This window comes from Haliotis rufescens, unplaced genomic scaffold (assembly GCF_023055435.1).
Source record: "Haliotis rufescens isolate VD_foot unplaced genomic scaffold, xgHalRufe1.0.p SCAF_5, whole genome shotgun sequence".
In the NCBI taxonomy this organism is placed as follows: Eukaryota; Metazoa; Mollusca; class Gastropoda; order Lepetellida; family Haliotidae; genus Haliotis; species Haliotis rufescens.
The window spans coordinates 5,902,624-5,919,142 of record NW_025964223.1 but is presented as its reverse complement, the minus strand read 5'-3'; the positions used below and the strand labels follow the sequence as shown (position 1 = coordinate 5,919,142).

Below are 16,519 nucleotides of genomic sequence, written 5' to 3'. Positions count from 1 at the left end.
TATATAAAGCATCTACGTCGAGGCTATGCAATCTTTGTGGACTGTGATCTCACTGGTTGTTGATGCAAAAGGCAGAATGTAGATTCACGATGTTAATTGTTTGTTTAACGCGCACAGCAGCATTCCAGCTACATCACAGCGGCCTTTGCGAAACGAACAAGTGGTTGATGTTAAGATCAATGTCCTAATCTCGTCAGTGTTATAGCTTGGGTACTTCAGCATGAAGCATGGCTCAGGCAGCACCGTGGATAACAATGTAACACGGTGACCGTCAATACTCCTACCTGGTGAGGTGAAAAGGAGTTTAACGTCGATTCCAGGATTGTAACACTTATATTGCAACGTGTGTGTGTGTGTGTGTGTGTGTGTGTGTGTGTGTGTGTGTGTGTGTGTGTGTGTGTGTGTGTGTGTGTGTGTGTGTGTGTGTGTGTGTGTGTGTGCAAGTGCCGACCAATACCGATATAATGCTAGCCCACTGAGATACCATGCCGCAGTGTAACAGGAATACCCCACTCAGACACAGCGTACTGACTCCGAGGCGATCAGTCCTTGTTTTCAGCCCCTTAATGCCGAGTGCCAGACAGGGAAACAACAAGTACCATCTTTTAAGGTCTTTTGGTATGACGCGGCCTGTGATCGAAACCCCGACCTTCCGCTCTGTGGGCGGAACAGGTTTATTCCAATTGTGTTTCCTCTTTTTCATTTTGAACATTCTACCAATGACAACAGTAATTATTCACGACATACTGGGAGAGAAGGAGTGGTAGATCCAGGCAGATTGTGACAAATAAAGTATTCACGCTCAGGAAAACACTTAATTGATTTGTTCAAATAACCTGGGTATATACCACCAATGACTTGAAACACATGTTTAATCGTATCAAATATTTGGAATTTTCAGAGTAATTATCATTATTATGGCTTGAAATCAGATGGGACAAGCCTTGCTGTGACAAGAGCAACTGAAGAAACATATCCTGCTGTCGCGTTGTTAGAGAAGTGGACCTGTACCAGGTTAGCCCCGGTAACAAACAGGGAGGCAGGAACAACAAACTCCCAAACTTCCCAAAGGGTGATGCCGGAAAACTTGTCGGAATCGTACAGCTTATGGAACGAGTCAAGGGGGCGAAGGTTAAAGGTAAGATTTGATACACTGTTTGTTTCATTGATTGGCCAACTGGTTGAAACTCTCAGTCTTGCACTGTGATATTGGGCATTTGGTAGAGATATCACTGTCATGACGATATTGTCCTTGATTGGTATAACTGTTTCAGCTCCGTAGTATGTGGTTTCGTTGAGAGTGACTGAAGGCAGTTTGTTTGAAGGCGTCTGGAATGTAAAGTGACACGTTGCCTCAGGTGGAATGTTAACTTTTCCTCTGGTCTTCTTGATGTCAAAGGGTTCGTTGAAGGTAATGACTGGGTACCAGTCGTCCTTGATAGTAATGCAAGTAGCTTCTCCAGTGGTTGGTTTGATCCAGCTATCCTTAAAGTCTAGCTTGACCGCCTGTGACTTCTGAGAATAGCTATGCAAGAGGATGACCGTTTCATTATGCTGGGAACTAGACATTGCTAACGGCGACACCGTTCGTTCCTCTCCATCATACTGGCTGGTAGTTCTGATGAAGGAGAAACCTGACGTGAATTTGTACCAAAACTTGTACACGTCGACGATACGTGTGGCGTTTCCTTGAGGAGTGAAAAGGGACCAGTTGAGACTATTATGTCCCATAATTTCTTCATTGGCTAAAAGAAATACCACTGTTCTGTCAATGTATTCTCGGAGACCTAGTTGGGTAAATCTGTGGGCCTTGCAGTGGTATATTGTTGAAAAGTCTACTATACCCGAGGGAGCAAATTTGTCAATTCCTATCACTATGTCGCGGCCATATTCACTAATAACAAGGGGAATAATCTTTCCGGTCTTCAGATAGGCATAGTTTTCAACCAGGTCGACAAAAGCTACCAGACGTGCTTCATTCATACCAGTAAGATTATGCGATTTCCCCGAAACAATGAGTGAGTTGTACGAATGAAATGAAAATACATCTATATAGTCTAAAGTGGCGTCCATGAAATTTACTAGTAATTTCCAAAATAAAAAGCTGTTTACATCAGCCTTGCCAGTTTCTCCGTTAACTGTAGGACCAGACACTTTGATGTTAAACCTGGCGTGAAGTTTCTCCGCAACTAATTTGTGAAAGGTGGCAACAGTTGTGAAATTCAATATACGCCATCGACCATCCGGTTCATTTATGGGCTCAAAGTAGTGTGGTATCCGTCCTTTGGTATAGTCATAAACTCCTTGCAGCATCAACATCATGAACTCGGCAGCAGCATCGACATTGTTTGGAAATTGACCTTCATGCTCAGACGTGTTTATCCAACTCGGGAAATAAACAGCTGAAAACAGCATAAGAGTAAACCAGTTACAATGATGAATATGTTGGTAATATGAACGGAAATATAACGGTTTGAGAACATCTTAAATGAGATTTAAATTAACAACCAATTATGTTATTAAGAATGAATGGTGTAGGAAAGAATGAAATAACATGGTCAAGTTCATGACCAAAATATTATCGTTTCTTATGAAGTACGTCTTTTTGCCTGAATTTTGTTAATCAGGAATGAGTGAGTGAGTTTGATTTTACGCCGCTTTAAGCAATATTCCAGCAATATCACGGCGGGGACACATTGTTGCCATGTCGGGAATCGAACCCGGGTCTTCGGCGTGACGAGCGACCGCTTTAACCACAAGGCTACCCGACCGCCCTGTTAATCAGGAAGCAAGTAAAGGGCGTATTTTAGTTCCTCCTGTTGGTAAGTATATATTTAATCATTGGAGTTTCATGTATGTTTTTTGCATGATCATATTATTCATTTCTACGAGGTATTATAATCGTTTGTAAATTGCTTGTTTTAGTGCCACCATTTTTGCATTACCTTCACGATGTGATCATTAATATTGAATTTGAGAAAACGGGTTGATACTTGAAAGAAAAAAATATTGATTTGATGTATCATACCTGTGACATCCCAGCTAGATCTTATTTTACAGGGGTCTAAGGGCATTTACCCTACTCATTTAAAGCGCCAACAATTGATTTGGATTTTTCGAAAAAATAGACGCTAAAATTGAAATAGCTTTTACACTGACAGATTATATTATTTAATTTAATGCTGCAATACCTAAACAAATAGTTTTTAACCAATGTATATATGCATACTATAACTGATTATCAGAGTTTTCTTCTGTGAAATCATATTGCATGATAGTTACTTTATTCTTGGTGTTAACTGAACTCGCCAAATCGTTTAACGTCATTGAATGATAATTTTGAACTTCAAGTGTTACTAAATTTGAGCAGGGTTTTTGTTGAAATCATCTGGAATGCCTCGACTGCCTTTAGTGAGGGACACAAACTGGATATGAAAACACGACACATCCGTCGTCAAGGCTGATGCTCAAGGATGTGAGTGTTTAGTATATGATGGATATTAGTACTATCGATGTGATAGGCCAAACCGATTAACTTGATATCGCGATCCCATAACATGCAGCTGCTGTCACCTAGTAGGAATTACTTTTGATGAGCTCCATACATCGATGTCTACTTGCTCAATCAACTATTGCCCAAAGTTGCCCCAAAGTGGAGGTATGGGATTCCCGACGTGTGGATGTCTGTACAGAAACATGGCAGCAAATTGAGCAGTTCACGGGAGTGAGATTGGAAAACAATGTGACCTCGACACTTTTAACCGCAGTTGCTAAAGTTTTAGTTTGTGAAAATACATAAAAAACTATGATTGTTTTGAGGATGAAGTTTCTCAGTGGATTTCCGTAGCTTTAAAAAACATCTCACATAAAGAGTAGACTTATTTGTTGCCGTTTAGCGCGGCACGCACAAGTATATCCAAGTTCTGCGACGGTGTCCTGTAAAATAGTCGTATCTCGGATACGTAAAACAGTGGTTGATATTATGAGCAACGCTCCACACCGTCGGGTACGATGACACCTAATCAACAGAACTTGACTATCCGATCCTTACGACTAACATGGGTTGTTGAGGACTACTACTGCTGCTGCTGTTGCTGAGAACTACTACTGCTGCTGCTGCTGCTGCTGCTACTACTATTACTACTACTACTACTACTACAAATGGAGAAACCGAAGCGACCCTCCGACTTTGGTTCAGATGTGTTTCTAACTGAGGGTGGTTGAAATACAGGATGCTGAGAAAAACGAGAGAATTTGCATCATAGTTTCATTTTTAATACATATACACACCGTCAAAATAAATGAGAACCATAGAAACATATAGAGAAGTTCGTTCGTAAAGAAGAGATGTGTACCAATTAATGACAAAACTAACAATCAGTCAAGAGTAAACACAGCGTGACTTTATTGTCGGCACATATATATATGTATGTATATATATATATATATATATATATATATTCGTCAAAATAAATGAGAACCATAGAAACATAGAGAAGTTCGTTCGTAAAGAAGAGATGTGTACCAATTAATGACAAAACTAACAATCAGTCAAGAGTAAACACAGCGTGACTTTATTGTCGGCACATATATATATATATATATATATATATATATATATATATATATATATATATATATATATATATATATTTGGACTTAACCATTATTTCCATTAAAAGCCAATGTGAATACTTCAACATCTAAAAACTCTTCTTAATAAATGGTTATTCTCTCCCCTGAAGGAAAGTCACTTGGTGTGAATAAAAGAAGAGGATTTATTACATTGTATACCCACTACGTCTTTCTCTGTTACCAATACGTGGGATATTCCGGCCATGCCCGTTAAGATTGTGAGACCCCAACAGCCAATGTGCTGGTCGTAAGTGCCGACAAAATGGATAAGTGTTCAGGCTCAGTGCCTTTATCATATTCCTATTGCGTTTATATATGCTCATGATGCAAATCACTGATTGTCTGATCAAGACTCGAATATTATCCAACCGCCGTCATGTAGCGACGTTATAGTTAACGTCACTTTTTGATGGAGGTCTGTGATGATTACAATAAATACAATTTCTATCACCAGTAAGGTTCACAGTAAGATACTCGAATTTATCACGGGTTAAATAAACGTAATGCTGGCCAAAATATAGTAGACAGCATAACACCAATAATGCACGCTATCGGGCCCATTTGGCAAAAAGAATTAAAACGAAAGTAGTTAAAAAATTTGTATTGATTTTTTCTGGGCTTATACCCTAATGTTGAGTTGTTCCGTCATGACTACAGTCTTATCACATCAAACATACCTTCCAACATCATGATCATGTCGTTCTGATAACCGCTGTTGATGTTCTCAACGTACATGGAGAAAAGTTCCTGCTGTCTGGTGGCGTTCTTCAGGTAGTTGGGGTCGGGGTAGCCTCTGTGGTTTGCGTCCTCTGGCCACTACAATAACATGCTTAGTAGATTAGTAGATTTGTATGCCACGTTGTACCATTTCCCGATCATTCGTTGATGCATAATAGCACTTACATCTTCTAGCTACTTACATTGATGACGTAATATGTCGTCAAGAATTGATAAACTCTCTCTTATCTTTACTGGTAAAGAATAAACATCACTGAAAGGTTGAAACTAACATTTACGAACAGTTCAAAAATTAATTTATTCTCATTTTGATTATTTGTTTTCATTTCTGTAGTACCATGTTGGGTAGTATTTGAATTGTTATGGCCCTACGCCATTCTTGGCAGTGAGCTCAGAAGTAATACACAGTGTTCATGACGTAATTAACATACGCTCGTATGGTTTTCGTAACTGCGAGTGGGGATATTCTAAGACACAAGTGAGATTGTATTTGTCTAATCTTGAACAGCAAATAATATTACACGAATATATTCCCTTAGATTATCACCGTCAATCCATTTTCAACTTGATGTCAAATATCTCTGTCAACAAAACTAAGTTACGGCTATTGGTTTGCAAGTAATATTTGGTATTACTTCTTGGAAGAGGCGATCATTATAATCTCTGTTGCTCCAGCGCCCACTGTGAGTATGGAGGCTCCGGCAATGGCGAATGAGGTTTGTTTCATCCAGATTATTGTGTTTGTTCCACCTGTTGCTGTCATAGCGAGCCTTTCCTCCCTGTGCCAGCCATTGAGGGTGGATGGTCACCGTAGTGTCACTGTATACACCGCCTACTGTCAGGCTCAACGTGAAATATACCAGAGTCCAGTCCATTTTCTGTAGGGGAAAAAATCTTATTACAGTTAACTACGTTTATAACGAACACGCTTATAACGAACTTACTTTTGACTACGGGTATAACGAACTAAAATTAGTGGTCCCTTTGAGTTCTTTATAACCGTAGTTTACTGTAAATGAAATTATTACAATACGATGACCTGGTTTCATTTCTTTGACGAAATGTATTTAGTATTAAGCATGACCGGACTCTCGACATTGTTATATATTGTGTAATAGCATCTGAGTGAAGTATCCACGAGTTGTCTACCGGCAAATTGACTTATTCTATTACAATTATGAAACCGGGAAACGTAAAATCTCCCTGCCTAACACGCGGGAACGTTTCATCACCCCTTGTAAATCCGACTTAAAAAGTAGGTCCTCGTATAAACAATAGTAACAAAAAATAAATGATTAAAATTTGAATCTTACGGGATATAGGCTTTTCCATTGGAAGAGAGGTCGGTCATTTTGACCTTAACAACTTCGGAAATCTCTCGCGTCACGTTTATCGTGTCGGCCATATTGACGTCTTCTACTTGATGTTTAATGTATTACGGCGCGCTGTCATTGTGACTGACTTACAGAGGTAGTTATTAATTGACCTTTCTCACCCAGTGATGCTGTTATTTGAATACATTTCTTAAAAACAAACTGCAACAGATGTTACTGTAACGCAAGTTGAGCACACATATGCTCATGACACTTCTCTCTTTGGGGAACTATTTATATTCCGCGATACAGCTGGTTTTGTATGGATGTCAGTGGAGACATGAAGTCATGAAGCGCTACGTCACTCGAGGTATGCAAAAGAGACAAACCATTATAAGAATTGACTTTCACTGTGTACGAGTTCATACCAAACCATCACACACACACACACACACACACACACACACACACACACACACACACACACACACACACACACACACACACACGTCAAAAACACATGCAAAGGCAAGTCAATTGCTCACCTGAAAAACACGGGACCATATGGTACAAGTCAAAATAGGACTACTCACAAGACAGTTCAGATTCAACTGGTCATCACTAAACCTCCACTGATTATACCGCTTTCTTATCACAAAGTCTGTGAGGACAAGTTTAATGTTTTAATCTTTACCTTCATGGGCGTCGATTTACCTGGATAAACCATATCTGGTGGCCAGGTGTGTTGCATATGTCCTGAACATTTGTCAGTCAGTTTTCTGGATCTGTTAAAAATCTTATCTGTAACCTACCGATATTGTCGACACTATTTCCTAAGTTGGCGATTCTACACTATCAAAACCACGGACGTGTTCCTTTTTCTTAAATAGCTCACAAGATCAATAGCTGCAATATTGCCGATACGCAGACGACTGCGATTGACGTAGCTTTTCTACATTCACTTTCAAACTCAATGAAGTTGTTTGTCGAGGGTTGTCTCATACGAAAGCATATCGGGGTCAAAATTGAAATGTGGAAAAGACACACAGAAATGCGTTATAACGGGGGAAAATGATTCGTTATTACGGAAATAATTTCGTTTTAAGGGAAAAAAGATTCGTTATTATGAAAATAAATTCGTTATTGCGAAAAAAGATTCGTTATTAAAAAAATAAATTCCTTATATTCGGAATAAAAGATCAGTTATAACAGAAATAACTTCGTTATTACGGAAAAAAAATCGTTATTACGGAATACGGAAAAAAGTTTCGTTATTACGAATAAAAAGATTTGTTATAACGAACTTATTTCTGTAATAACGAATATTTTTTCGTAATAACGAATTTATTTTCATAATAACGAAATTATTTCCGTAATAACGAATCTTTTTTCCGATATAACGAATTTCTTTTCGTGTCCCTTCCATATTTCATGTACTCTAAGTGGAAAAATGTAAACTTCGCTCTTTGACCGAAATATCTTTCCTAAAATAGCCATATCTGGAAAGCAGGAAAATGATAAGGGGCCTTTGTCAAGAAAACAAGACGCAATCACGTGTAATAAACATCTCATTCAACGGGAAGGAGTTTTTACTGTCAACAACTTGCTTGGTGCACCTTTACAATCTGAGTGAGTGAGTTAGAATTTCACGTCGCATCGTGAATATTTCAGCCATATCGTGACGACCATACACTCTTTTCAACACAGGTATGAATGGGTGAAGTTTGTACTTCTTAAAACTAAACCCGATTACACGAATTATTTCCGAACTGCGACACTAAAATAGTGGCATTGATTAAGGGTTATGTACGAGAAAGCAGACTGTTAAGTGAATAAAACTGCGGTCATCAAACCAAGAACTTTTCTGTGGAATGAAATAATAATACGTCTTGCATCAAGATATCGAAGAAACTACCAGTGTTGAATACTTTTGTATTTATTTTCTTTTAGAAAAATATAGTTTTCTTTTGTCTCCAAGGTGTCTTCTCAAACATAGATGCATGTTGCTTAATTGTTGTGTACGGTTTATGAAGTATTGAGGACACTCTGGGCTCCTTATAGCTGACATATAGCTCAACGACTCGGAAACATGATAATTCTACTGACCAGATGTATATTCCCCTTACACGCGTTGACATCGCATGTGACATTTAAAGGGCTGTACACGGGTTGAGGGGTGAGTACCTGTCCAACACATATTCGCGAACTGCAATACAAAATTGTCATTAATTTTGGTTTATTTACGAACGAGTGGCCATCGGGAATGCCACGCGTTTAACACACGACCGGGCGTGAGTGGAATTCGAAAAAAGTGAGATAAAACAACCCAAAAAAGATATGAAGTCTTAGTTGTTGAATGGAATTACGAGTGTATTACGAGATACTTCGAGAGGCGGTTACGAGTTCACGAAATATCGGGTGTACGCGAGTATAATTTGCATCACTATGTTGTCTTTTACACCCAACTGATTCTGTTTCGACGGACAATCGAGACTGATTATTCCTAGCGCTGACGTTTTGAGTATAAAACATGTCACCTAAAAATCTCAAATTTACGTTCGGTTGTCTCTGCCTTGATTCAGAGTTAGTACTATTTTGTCTGAATGTTGTTGTTTTTTCCGCTCCTAATCACATAATGGAAAGTGTTTTGTCACTGGTATTATTATGTTGAATGAAAAACTTCAGTCGAAAGTATGTGATACAGATTTTCAGGCATTTCGTACAAGGGACTCTACGATTTGGCGTCTTTACATCACATTCTCAAAACGAGTTTTGGCATAGTCATCCATCAAAGAACTGCACTGATACAAAAATAAATTTACAATCAAAGAAGGGGCATCTTGTCATTTTTATCTTTAATAAGTGTTGAAATCCATAAATATGTATTATCAGTGCATGTGTGAATATAGATTAGAGAGTTTTTATGTTAATTTTGAAAATGACTTGTGTACAAATTATATATGTAAAACAAAAAAAACCATTTAATAGGTCATACACATTTAATAGTAAATAACCGGGTCATCGTATCAAATTAAGTGATACATCAAAGTATATTCCATGCTGATTTAGGAGCATTACATGCCAGTCATCTATTCTGTTTCAAAATAACCTTAAACCTTTGAAGCATATTAACATGAAACAAAATATAATTCCGTCTAAATGCCATCATCGACTGAAAATATGCATGTATAATGCGTTTTTGTTTTAATCAAAATGATATAGCATCAAACACATATGATAATATACACAGTGTAAATGAATGAGTGAGTGTGAGTGAGTTTGGTTTTATGCCGCTTTTAGCAATATTCCAGCAATATCACGGCGGGGGACACCAGAAATGGGCTTCACACATTGTACCCATGTCGGGAATTGAACCCGGGCCTTCGGCGTGACGAGCGAACGCTTTAACCACTAGGCTACCCGACCGCCCCTGTAAATGAATGAAGATGTTTAATAATATCAGATCACGCTTGTTGTTAACACCTTCGTTTCTAAACGTATTTCCCGGCCATCAACTGCTCCATAATACCCACAATCTGAAAACACTAAGCGACCAGTTTAGCTCATTTGCCTCGTGACACATGTGTGACTGATGTAACGCGGAAGACGCATCATGTTACAAGCTGCACTCGGTCACACAGAACCGTGATAGTCAGAGGGGTGAGTGGTCGCAAACTCACACGAATCTAGCTTGAAGGTAGTTTGACTGAGGTTACAGCAGTCCAGGCTTAGTGAGGATCTTTAAACATCTATATGAAAATGTACATCTCATTTCTTACCAAAAGGTTATTATTATTTTTTCCCATTGAAACAGGTAGATGGTTGAAAACAGAACATAGCAATAGGATTTGTAATTTGTGTAAGCAACATGACTTGGGCGATGAGTTTCACTATTTGTTTAAATGTGATCACTTTGTAGCAGAAAGAGAATCGTGACTTACTTCACATTATATAGTAAGACCCAGCGCCATAAAACTAAAAGAGTTATTCTCCACCCCTAAACTCGGAAAATTACGAAAACCTGCCAAATTCTGTTATATCATAAACAAAACGTTCTCACGATAATGCTATTTGTAATCATGCCATGTACAGTAGGAATTTATGAGTACATATTATTATTATATGTTTTGTATGGCGCATGATGTTGTATGCTGATAAATATTCGTCCTGTTAACCTCCTATACATTACTATACACCTACGACACAGACGTAGCACTACGGCTGTGATAAATCTATGTTACCGTAGATTAGTTACGATGGTAGTAGAACTACGGCTGTGTCGTAAGCGTATGTTAAAGTATAGGAGTTACGACAGTCGCAGTGCTACGTCTGTGTCGTAGGTGTATATTAATGTATAGGAGGTTAACAGGACGAATATGTCTGTGTCGTAAGTGTATGTTAAACTAAAGGAGTTACGATGGTCGTAGTGCTACGGCTGTGTCGTAAGTGTATGTTAAAATATAGGAGTTACGACAGTCGCGGTGCTACGTCTGTGTCGTAAGTGTATGTTTAAGTAAAGGAGCTACGACAGTCGCAGCCCTACAACTGTGTCGTAAATCTATGTTACAGTATAGGAGTTATGAGTATTTTTTTTTTTCGATCAACCTCCGGGGCCGTCAGCTGGGTTGGACAAAACACAATCAAGTCACAGATTCTGACCTCGGGATATGTATCAGGGCATATCACTATGCTGATACTGGAAACAGGTTTCTGTTAAATATTGAGTTACTTCTCATCTGTGTAATGAAATACAACTTGAACGGGCGTACACTTGAATAGTATTAGAGATGACTAAGACTATGTAAGTATTATACCCGAAGGCTACAACAAAGGTTTGACGCTGTAATTGTTACAATGACACACTATTTATTGTTAAAGATTTATGATCAACTGTCTGATTTAACATTTTCCTGCTCAACCGGTTACAAAACTACTGTCAACGACTTTTGCAATGATCTCGACCCTACTTGACTGTCACAGGAAAACGTCCATTGTTGAGGTACCTTTTCTGGGAGATGAGAAATGGTTTTCGACGACGGATTTTAGAATGATATTATATGATAAAGAGGTTATCATGCTTGTGTGTTTTGGGATGGTAAATATCTTGTATTAGGAAAAAACTTTGGAGGGAATTTGATTCACAAGCTGTCATAGATATGAAGTATTGACTTGTTTCTACTTGTGACTACTGTGCATGCTCCTTCACTTAGCAGCATATATGACCCTTGGCCTCTCACTGAAGACATTTTACAAAATGTGTGTTGCAAATTACAAACTTGACGATACACACAAGGAATATGGCGACACACACAAGATTGGAATAAAGTAAGAAACATAAAAGAGAAATTTTCACTACTATTGATCCTTAAAATCACTGAACTTTGAATGCAGTTTCTGAGAAGAAATTAAACTTACATTGCTTGGTAAAGAATGGAAATAAAAATAACAACATAAGAAATTGTGTTTATTCTGAGATTTACAACTTTCGCTGGCTGTGCAAGTGTCAGGATAAATAGATATCAGCACAGGCAGAGGTGACTACAATAATGAAATGGATGTTATTTGTACATCCCTTTTGTATATAACTTCCCCAGTAGCAACGGTACTGCGTATCTCATGGACGCATGAGTGTTTGCTTGTTTGTTGTTGTTTAACGTCGCACTCAGCAATATTCCAGCTATATGAAGGCGCTCTGTAAATAATCGAGTCTGGACCAGACAATCCAGTGATTCACATCAAGAGCATCGATCTACACAACTCGGACACGATGGCATGAATCTACCAAGTCAGTGAGCCTGACCCCCCGATCTCAGGAAGCATCAATGCAATCAAAAGGCCTCAATATGTGTTCGTCTTTGCAACCCACAATTACCCCCTTTTTATCTTTATTACACCACGACATAGCGATATTCGTACAGTTTTAGTCTTGTGGAAGAATCCATGACGTTGTGACGGGTGAACGCTTTAACCACTAGGCTACCTGACCGCCCCCTTTATTTGTTGTTTGACAACGCAATCAGACATAGTCCAGCTGTAGGAAAGCATAGAGGCTAGTCACATACATTTAAAAAAACAAAAACAGGAAAGATATACCGGTTGTCACTCTAAAAAGCTTGTATGCTGTCTCTAGTTTTCATTCCCTCTGTCAAAGGTAAGAAAATTATTGTAAAACGAATCATTATATTCCGGTTGTAGTTCTGGGGTCTGATCACGGTCTGCCAAAGTTTCCGTAAGACATTCATTTAGGAACTTCAAATTGACAGGGCGACGAGGAATATTGCAAACCGTTCCATTAAGAAGATTGACCAGCTCCTCAGTGAAGTAACTTTTCTCGTCACAGTAAGACTTTCCATCTGCAGCACACGAACCCCACTGAACTGCGCGTGGTTGACGTTCTTTGCTTGTAGAAGGTCCTCTGTCAAAGAGTTTCCAAAAGTCAGGTAGCCTCGGAATTGGATTTGGGACTCCGCGCTTCTTTCCTTTGGCCCCCAGGGATGCAGCGCTAGCCTGACAACAGTCTAGTATGAAGAGATACCGTGTTGCGTTCAAATTTCTAAACAAATCTTTGAGTACAACATCTGTGATGAAATCTTCGTCCCGTTGACCTGTGTAGAAGGTACGCTGGTCAGCCTCGGAAACATCCATGTGCCCGCTGTAGTAAAATATAAAAAAGTCCTTCTGGCCGAAGGTTCCCCTCATTTTAACAAGCTCGTCATGAACATGGGATGCCACAGAGGTCCCGTCGGTCACATCCGTCCCGATCACCTCATGTATGTTGCTCTTACTGAAATTGCAAGTGTATAGCTGATTAACCATAAGTATACAGCGTTGTGTTGGTTTTATACAAGGTTTCTTACATATAACGAAGGGACAGTGGTTACCCAGTTAAGCCGACAGGATCCGCTGGTCGTGGATTCGAATACCATTACGATCTTTGGTTTATCAGCTCCCTACTCGTGAAGCTTCTATTAGTTTTGTCACGTTTGACTATTGCTCTTGGGCTAAGCTGACGTATATGGCGTGCACGCCAATCCACTGTTTATCAAGATCTAACAACCAACCTCAGTTCAGGAAAGGTTTCACCGATGGCAGCTTTCATATCCATGACATCGTTTTTGAAAATCTGTTGTTCCTTTTTCTTTTGGGAATCAGCTGCTACTAATAACACGTGTGTGTTTCTGTGGTCTGAAAATATATCGGCATTACTTTAGGTACATATATTATGAGTTGAGGGCTTAGTCCTCGTCCCTAAAGAGTCGTACATCAAACCGTAAGCCCTGAGGCCCTTCAACGAATTTATCTCATCGCAATGTAAAAATCATTTAACACAATTTGAAAACAAACGAAGCGTTTGGTTATCGCGTTAGTGTCAGGTTAGCTCCAGACGACAACTTGTTTATGTTCATCACGTCTATATGCATGTACATACATTACACAACACGGCGTTGCTGTGAGGAGCTTGAGTTACAGGGAAAGACAAAATGGCGATAACGGCAGTGAAATTTATTGAATTTATAAACATTTATTATTTACGTGTAAAGAAAGATGATATATATCTCATTTCATTTGGTTAATTTATGATTCCGAAGCATTAGTCAGGTATTTTGTTTCAGTTATATACGGTGGTAAATATATCCTAGTACTTTGTTTCGGTTTGGCTTATGTCATATAAACATTCGTGTTAGACCAACCTTTAGTAGTACCAAGCACTTATCGTTTTTGTTTTATTGTGGTTCAGAGATACCCACAGTATTAAAATACATAGAAGATAAATGTAACCTCAAAGATTACACATATTGTTTATGACATGACAATGAATAGGTTCGGCTGATGTCAAAGATGACTTTCGTGTTTGACAAACCTTCAGTTGTCTTTAAGGGAAACTTTACACCACGCTTTGGTCTCTTTGAGGGACCTGAAAAAAATAACTTGCACATGTGTTCTATGTGGTCTGTGTTCCCTAGTTGTCACGATGTACTATAAATTTGTTACAAAAAGAGTTTTTCATCTTTGCAAAACGTCCAAAGAGTTCAAAGTTTCGTTGCTTGCAGATTTCTTTATGAAAACTATAATAAAGCTCTCACTATAGTGGCTTTGACTCTAAAACATGAGGGATATTATCAACTGAGTGATCACCAGGTGATATAATTAAATTTAATTTAGATATATTTTTAAAATGATTTGTTACTTGTTGCTATTAGGCAGAAACGATGTGATGTACATTATCACTTCTCTGTTCTAAGCTAAGCTAAGTATGACTATACGTCAGAGGAGATATATTTTACCTGCAGTCTCCGTACGTCTTCTCTTTGGTGATACCATGTGTTGGCCAGCTATCTTTCCTTGCTGGTAAGCCTTTGATGCAACCCGTTTGACAGAATCACTGATTTGATCAATATCATCTTTCAAACTGCCCAGAACATCTTCTTCGTGAGAACAGGAAGCCTTCTTCGGTGGCATTATTCGGACTACAATATAAAAGGATCAAATAATGGTTAGACATATTAAGAGTTTTGACACGCCCTCTTGCACCTAAATCATATAATGTTTTTGTTATTCGAGGCCTTTGTCAGTGGGATCAACTACAAACTTTTCCACGTAGGGCAGTCAGACTTTGGATGCCTTTGTGCATTCTACCAATGAAAACATAACACTCTGACTTTACCCATTCTGAACAACAAACAACAGGTTCTTCTTCTCTATTTGCCCTCTTATTGGCATATGCTTCGGCAGCATCCAAAATTATTTTAAATTGTGATCCCAATTGGTAGGAGGTTCCTCTCGATATTTCGGTCAACATTTAAAGAACTGAAGAAGATTCTTATTGTCATTAATATGATATGACCTACAGGTTGGTACCAGTGTGTGTTGGCAGCCACAAGTAGTGGAATTTACATAATGAGTTGCCAAGTCCATGTTCTGCAACACTTTCCTATAATTGAACAAACTGGATGAAATGAAAAATAAAATAGTTGGTGGCTCCTGAAATTTGAAGTGTAGCATTAAGAATAGATGTTTACAACTTTATTCTGCATGACGTTAGGCAAAGTCACCTGACAAGCTACCGCTACATGTTTTAAATATGTGTGGAAGTATTTTGCCCTTACAGTGTTTCTCATTTCACAACAACAGCGGTACATTGCTAACAATTCATATATCCTGTCCTGGTTCTGTTGTTGATACAATAGGTTAGTTTAAACCGAACAATATTCCCATGCACTCCACCTCATATATGGTTTAAAGTCCACTTCATGTACATACGGCTGTCCTAGTCAAATGCCTTTGCTGGTGTGTAGCTCCGTAATATTATACCAATATTCTTGATAATGCGATTACCTGTAATTGTGGTATTTCTTTTATACTGAAAAACATTTGTTGGCTCAGAGTAAGTTTTGCAATTTAAAAGCTAATAGTTTGATGTATGTCCTGACAAAAAAGGTTGATTTACATTGATTTACATAATATATTTTTTTTCTTATTCAAGTAGTGACTGAATAAAAAAACGGTTTCTGACAAAAATCCCCGCCCCTGCTTGAATGTAAATCATCTCTTACAAATAGAAAAATAAACCACCCCAAGAATATTGCAGGATCAGTCTCTGATAAACTGAACCTTCCAAATGGTAGTTTCATTATTCAAGTTTAAGTGTTTTTCGATATCCTTTAAGCTTTAAAACATCGCCAAAATTCATGACTCTCTCGCATGAAATGCGCGAGCATTTCCAACTTCTTTGTGTTCCTGATTATTCTACCAATTCGGGGCAACCATTAGTTATGTTTGGGCCCTGACGTGCGTTGTAATAAGACTTGGCTTTGGGTTGTTGGCTTGTTGTT

At 38.5% G+C, this 16,519-nt stretch overlaps 2 protein-coding genes across 2 annotated transcripts; both read right to left on the bottom strand.

Annotated features, from left to right (window-relative positions):
- Window positions 1-854: 854 nt before the first annotated feature.
- On the bottom strand, window positions 855-7,504 carry LOC124133619 (beta-porphyranase A-like). Its single transcript, XM_048384218.1, has 4 exons — window positions 7,381-7,504; window positions 6,009-6,251; window positions 5,313-5,451; window positions 855-2,402 (listed from the first exon to the last, which is right to left on the bottom strand). Exons 1-4 carry the CDS (start codon window positions 7,435-7,437, stop codon window positions 916-918), a joined length of 1,926 nt encoding a protein of 641 aa, XP_048240175.1. The 5' UTR covers window positions 7,438-7,504; the 3' UTR covers window positions 855-915.
- A 4,629-nt stretch (window positions 7,505-12,133) lies between these two features.
- Window positions 12,134-15,150, bottom strand: LOC124133618. The gene is made up of 4 exons (XM_046498074.2): window positions 14,972-15,150; window positions 14,548-14,601; window positions 13,748-13,871; window positions 12,134-13,470 (listed from the first exon to the last, which is right to left on the bottom strand). Exons 1-4 carry the CDS (start codon window positions 15,144-15,146, stop codon window positions 12,813-12,815), a joined length of 1,011 nt encoding a protein of 336 aa, XP_046354030.2. The 5' UTR covers window positions 15,147-15,150; the 3' UTR covers window positions 12,134-12,812.
- Window positions 15,151-16,519: the final 1,369 nt, after the last annotated feature.

Bases quoted from the DNA above. Each gene is read 5' to 3' on its own strand.
- LOC124133619 (XM_048384218.1), bottom strand. From the start codon at position 7,437: ATGCAACACACCTGGCCACCAGATATGGTTTATCCAGGTAAATCGACG. The intron at 6,252-7,380 runs GTAAAGATTAAA...TTTCCCCTACAG, and splicing joins GTAAATCGACGCCCATGAAG to AAAATGGACTGGACTCTGGT. The intron at 2,403-5,312 runs GTATGTTTGATG...TGCTGTTTTCAG, and splicing joins CATGATCATGATGTTGGAAG to CTGTTTATTTCCCGAGTTGG.
- LOC124133618 (XM_046498074.2), bottom strand. From the start codon at position 15,146: ATGCCACCGAAGAAGGCTTCCTGTTCTCACGAAGAAGATGTTCTGGGC. The intron at 13,872-14,547 runs GTTTGTCAAACA...ATATATTTTCAG, and splicing joins TCCCTTAAAGACAACTGAAG to ACCACAGAAACACACACGTG. The intron at 13,471-13,747 runs GTTGGTTGTTAG...TTGCAATTTCAG, and splicing joins GAAACCTTTCCTGAACTGAG to TAAGAGCAACATACATGAGG.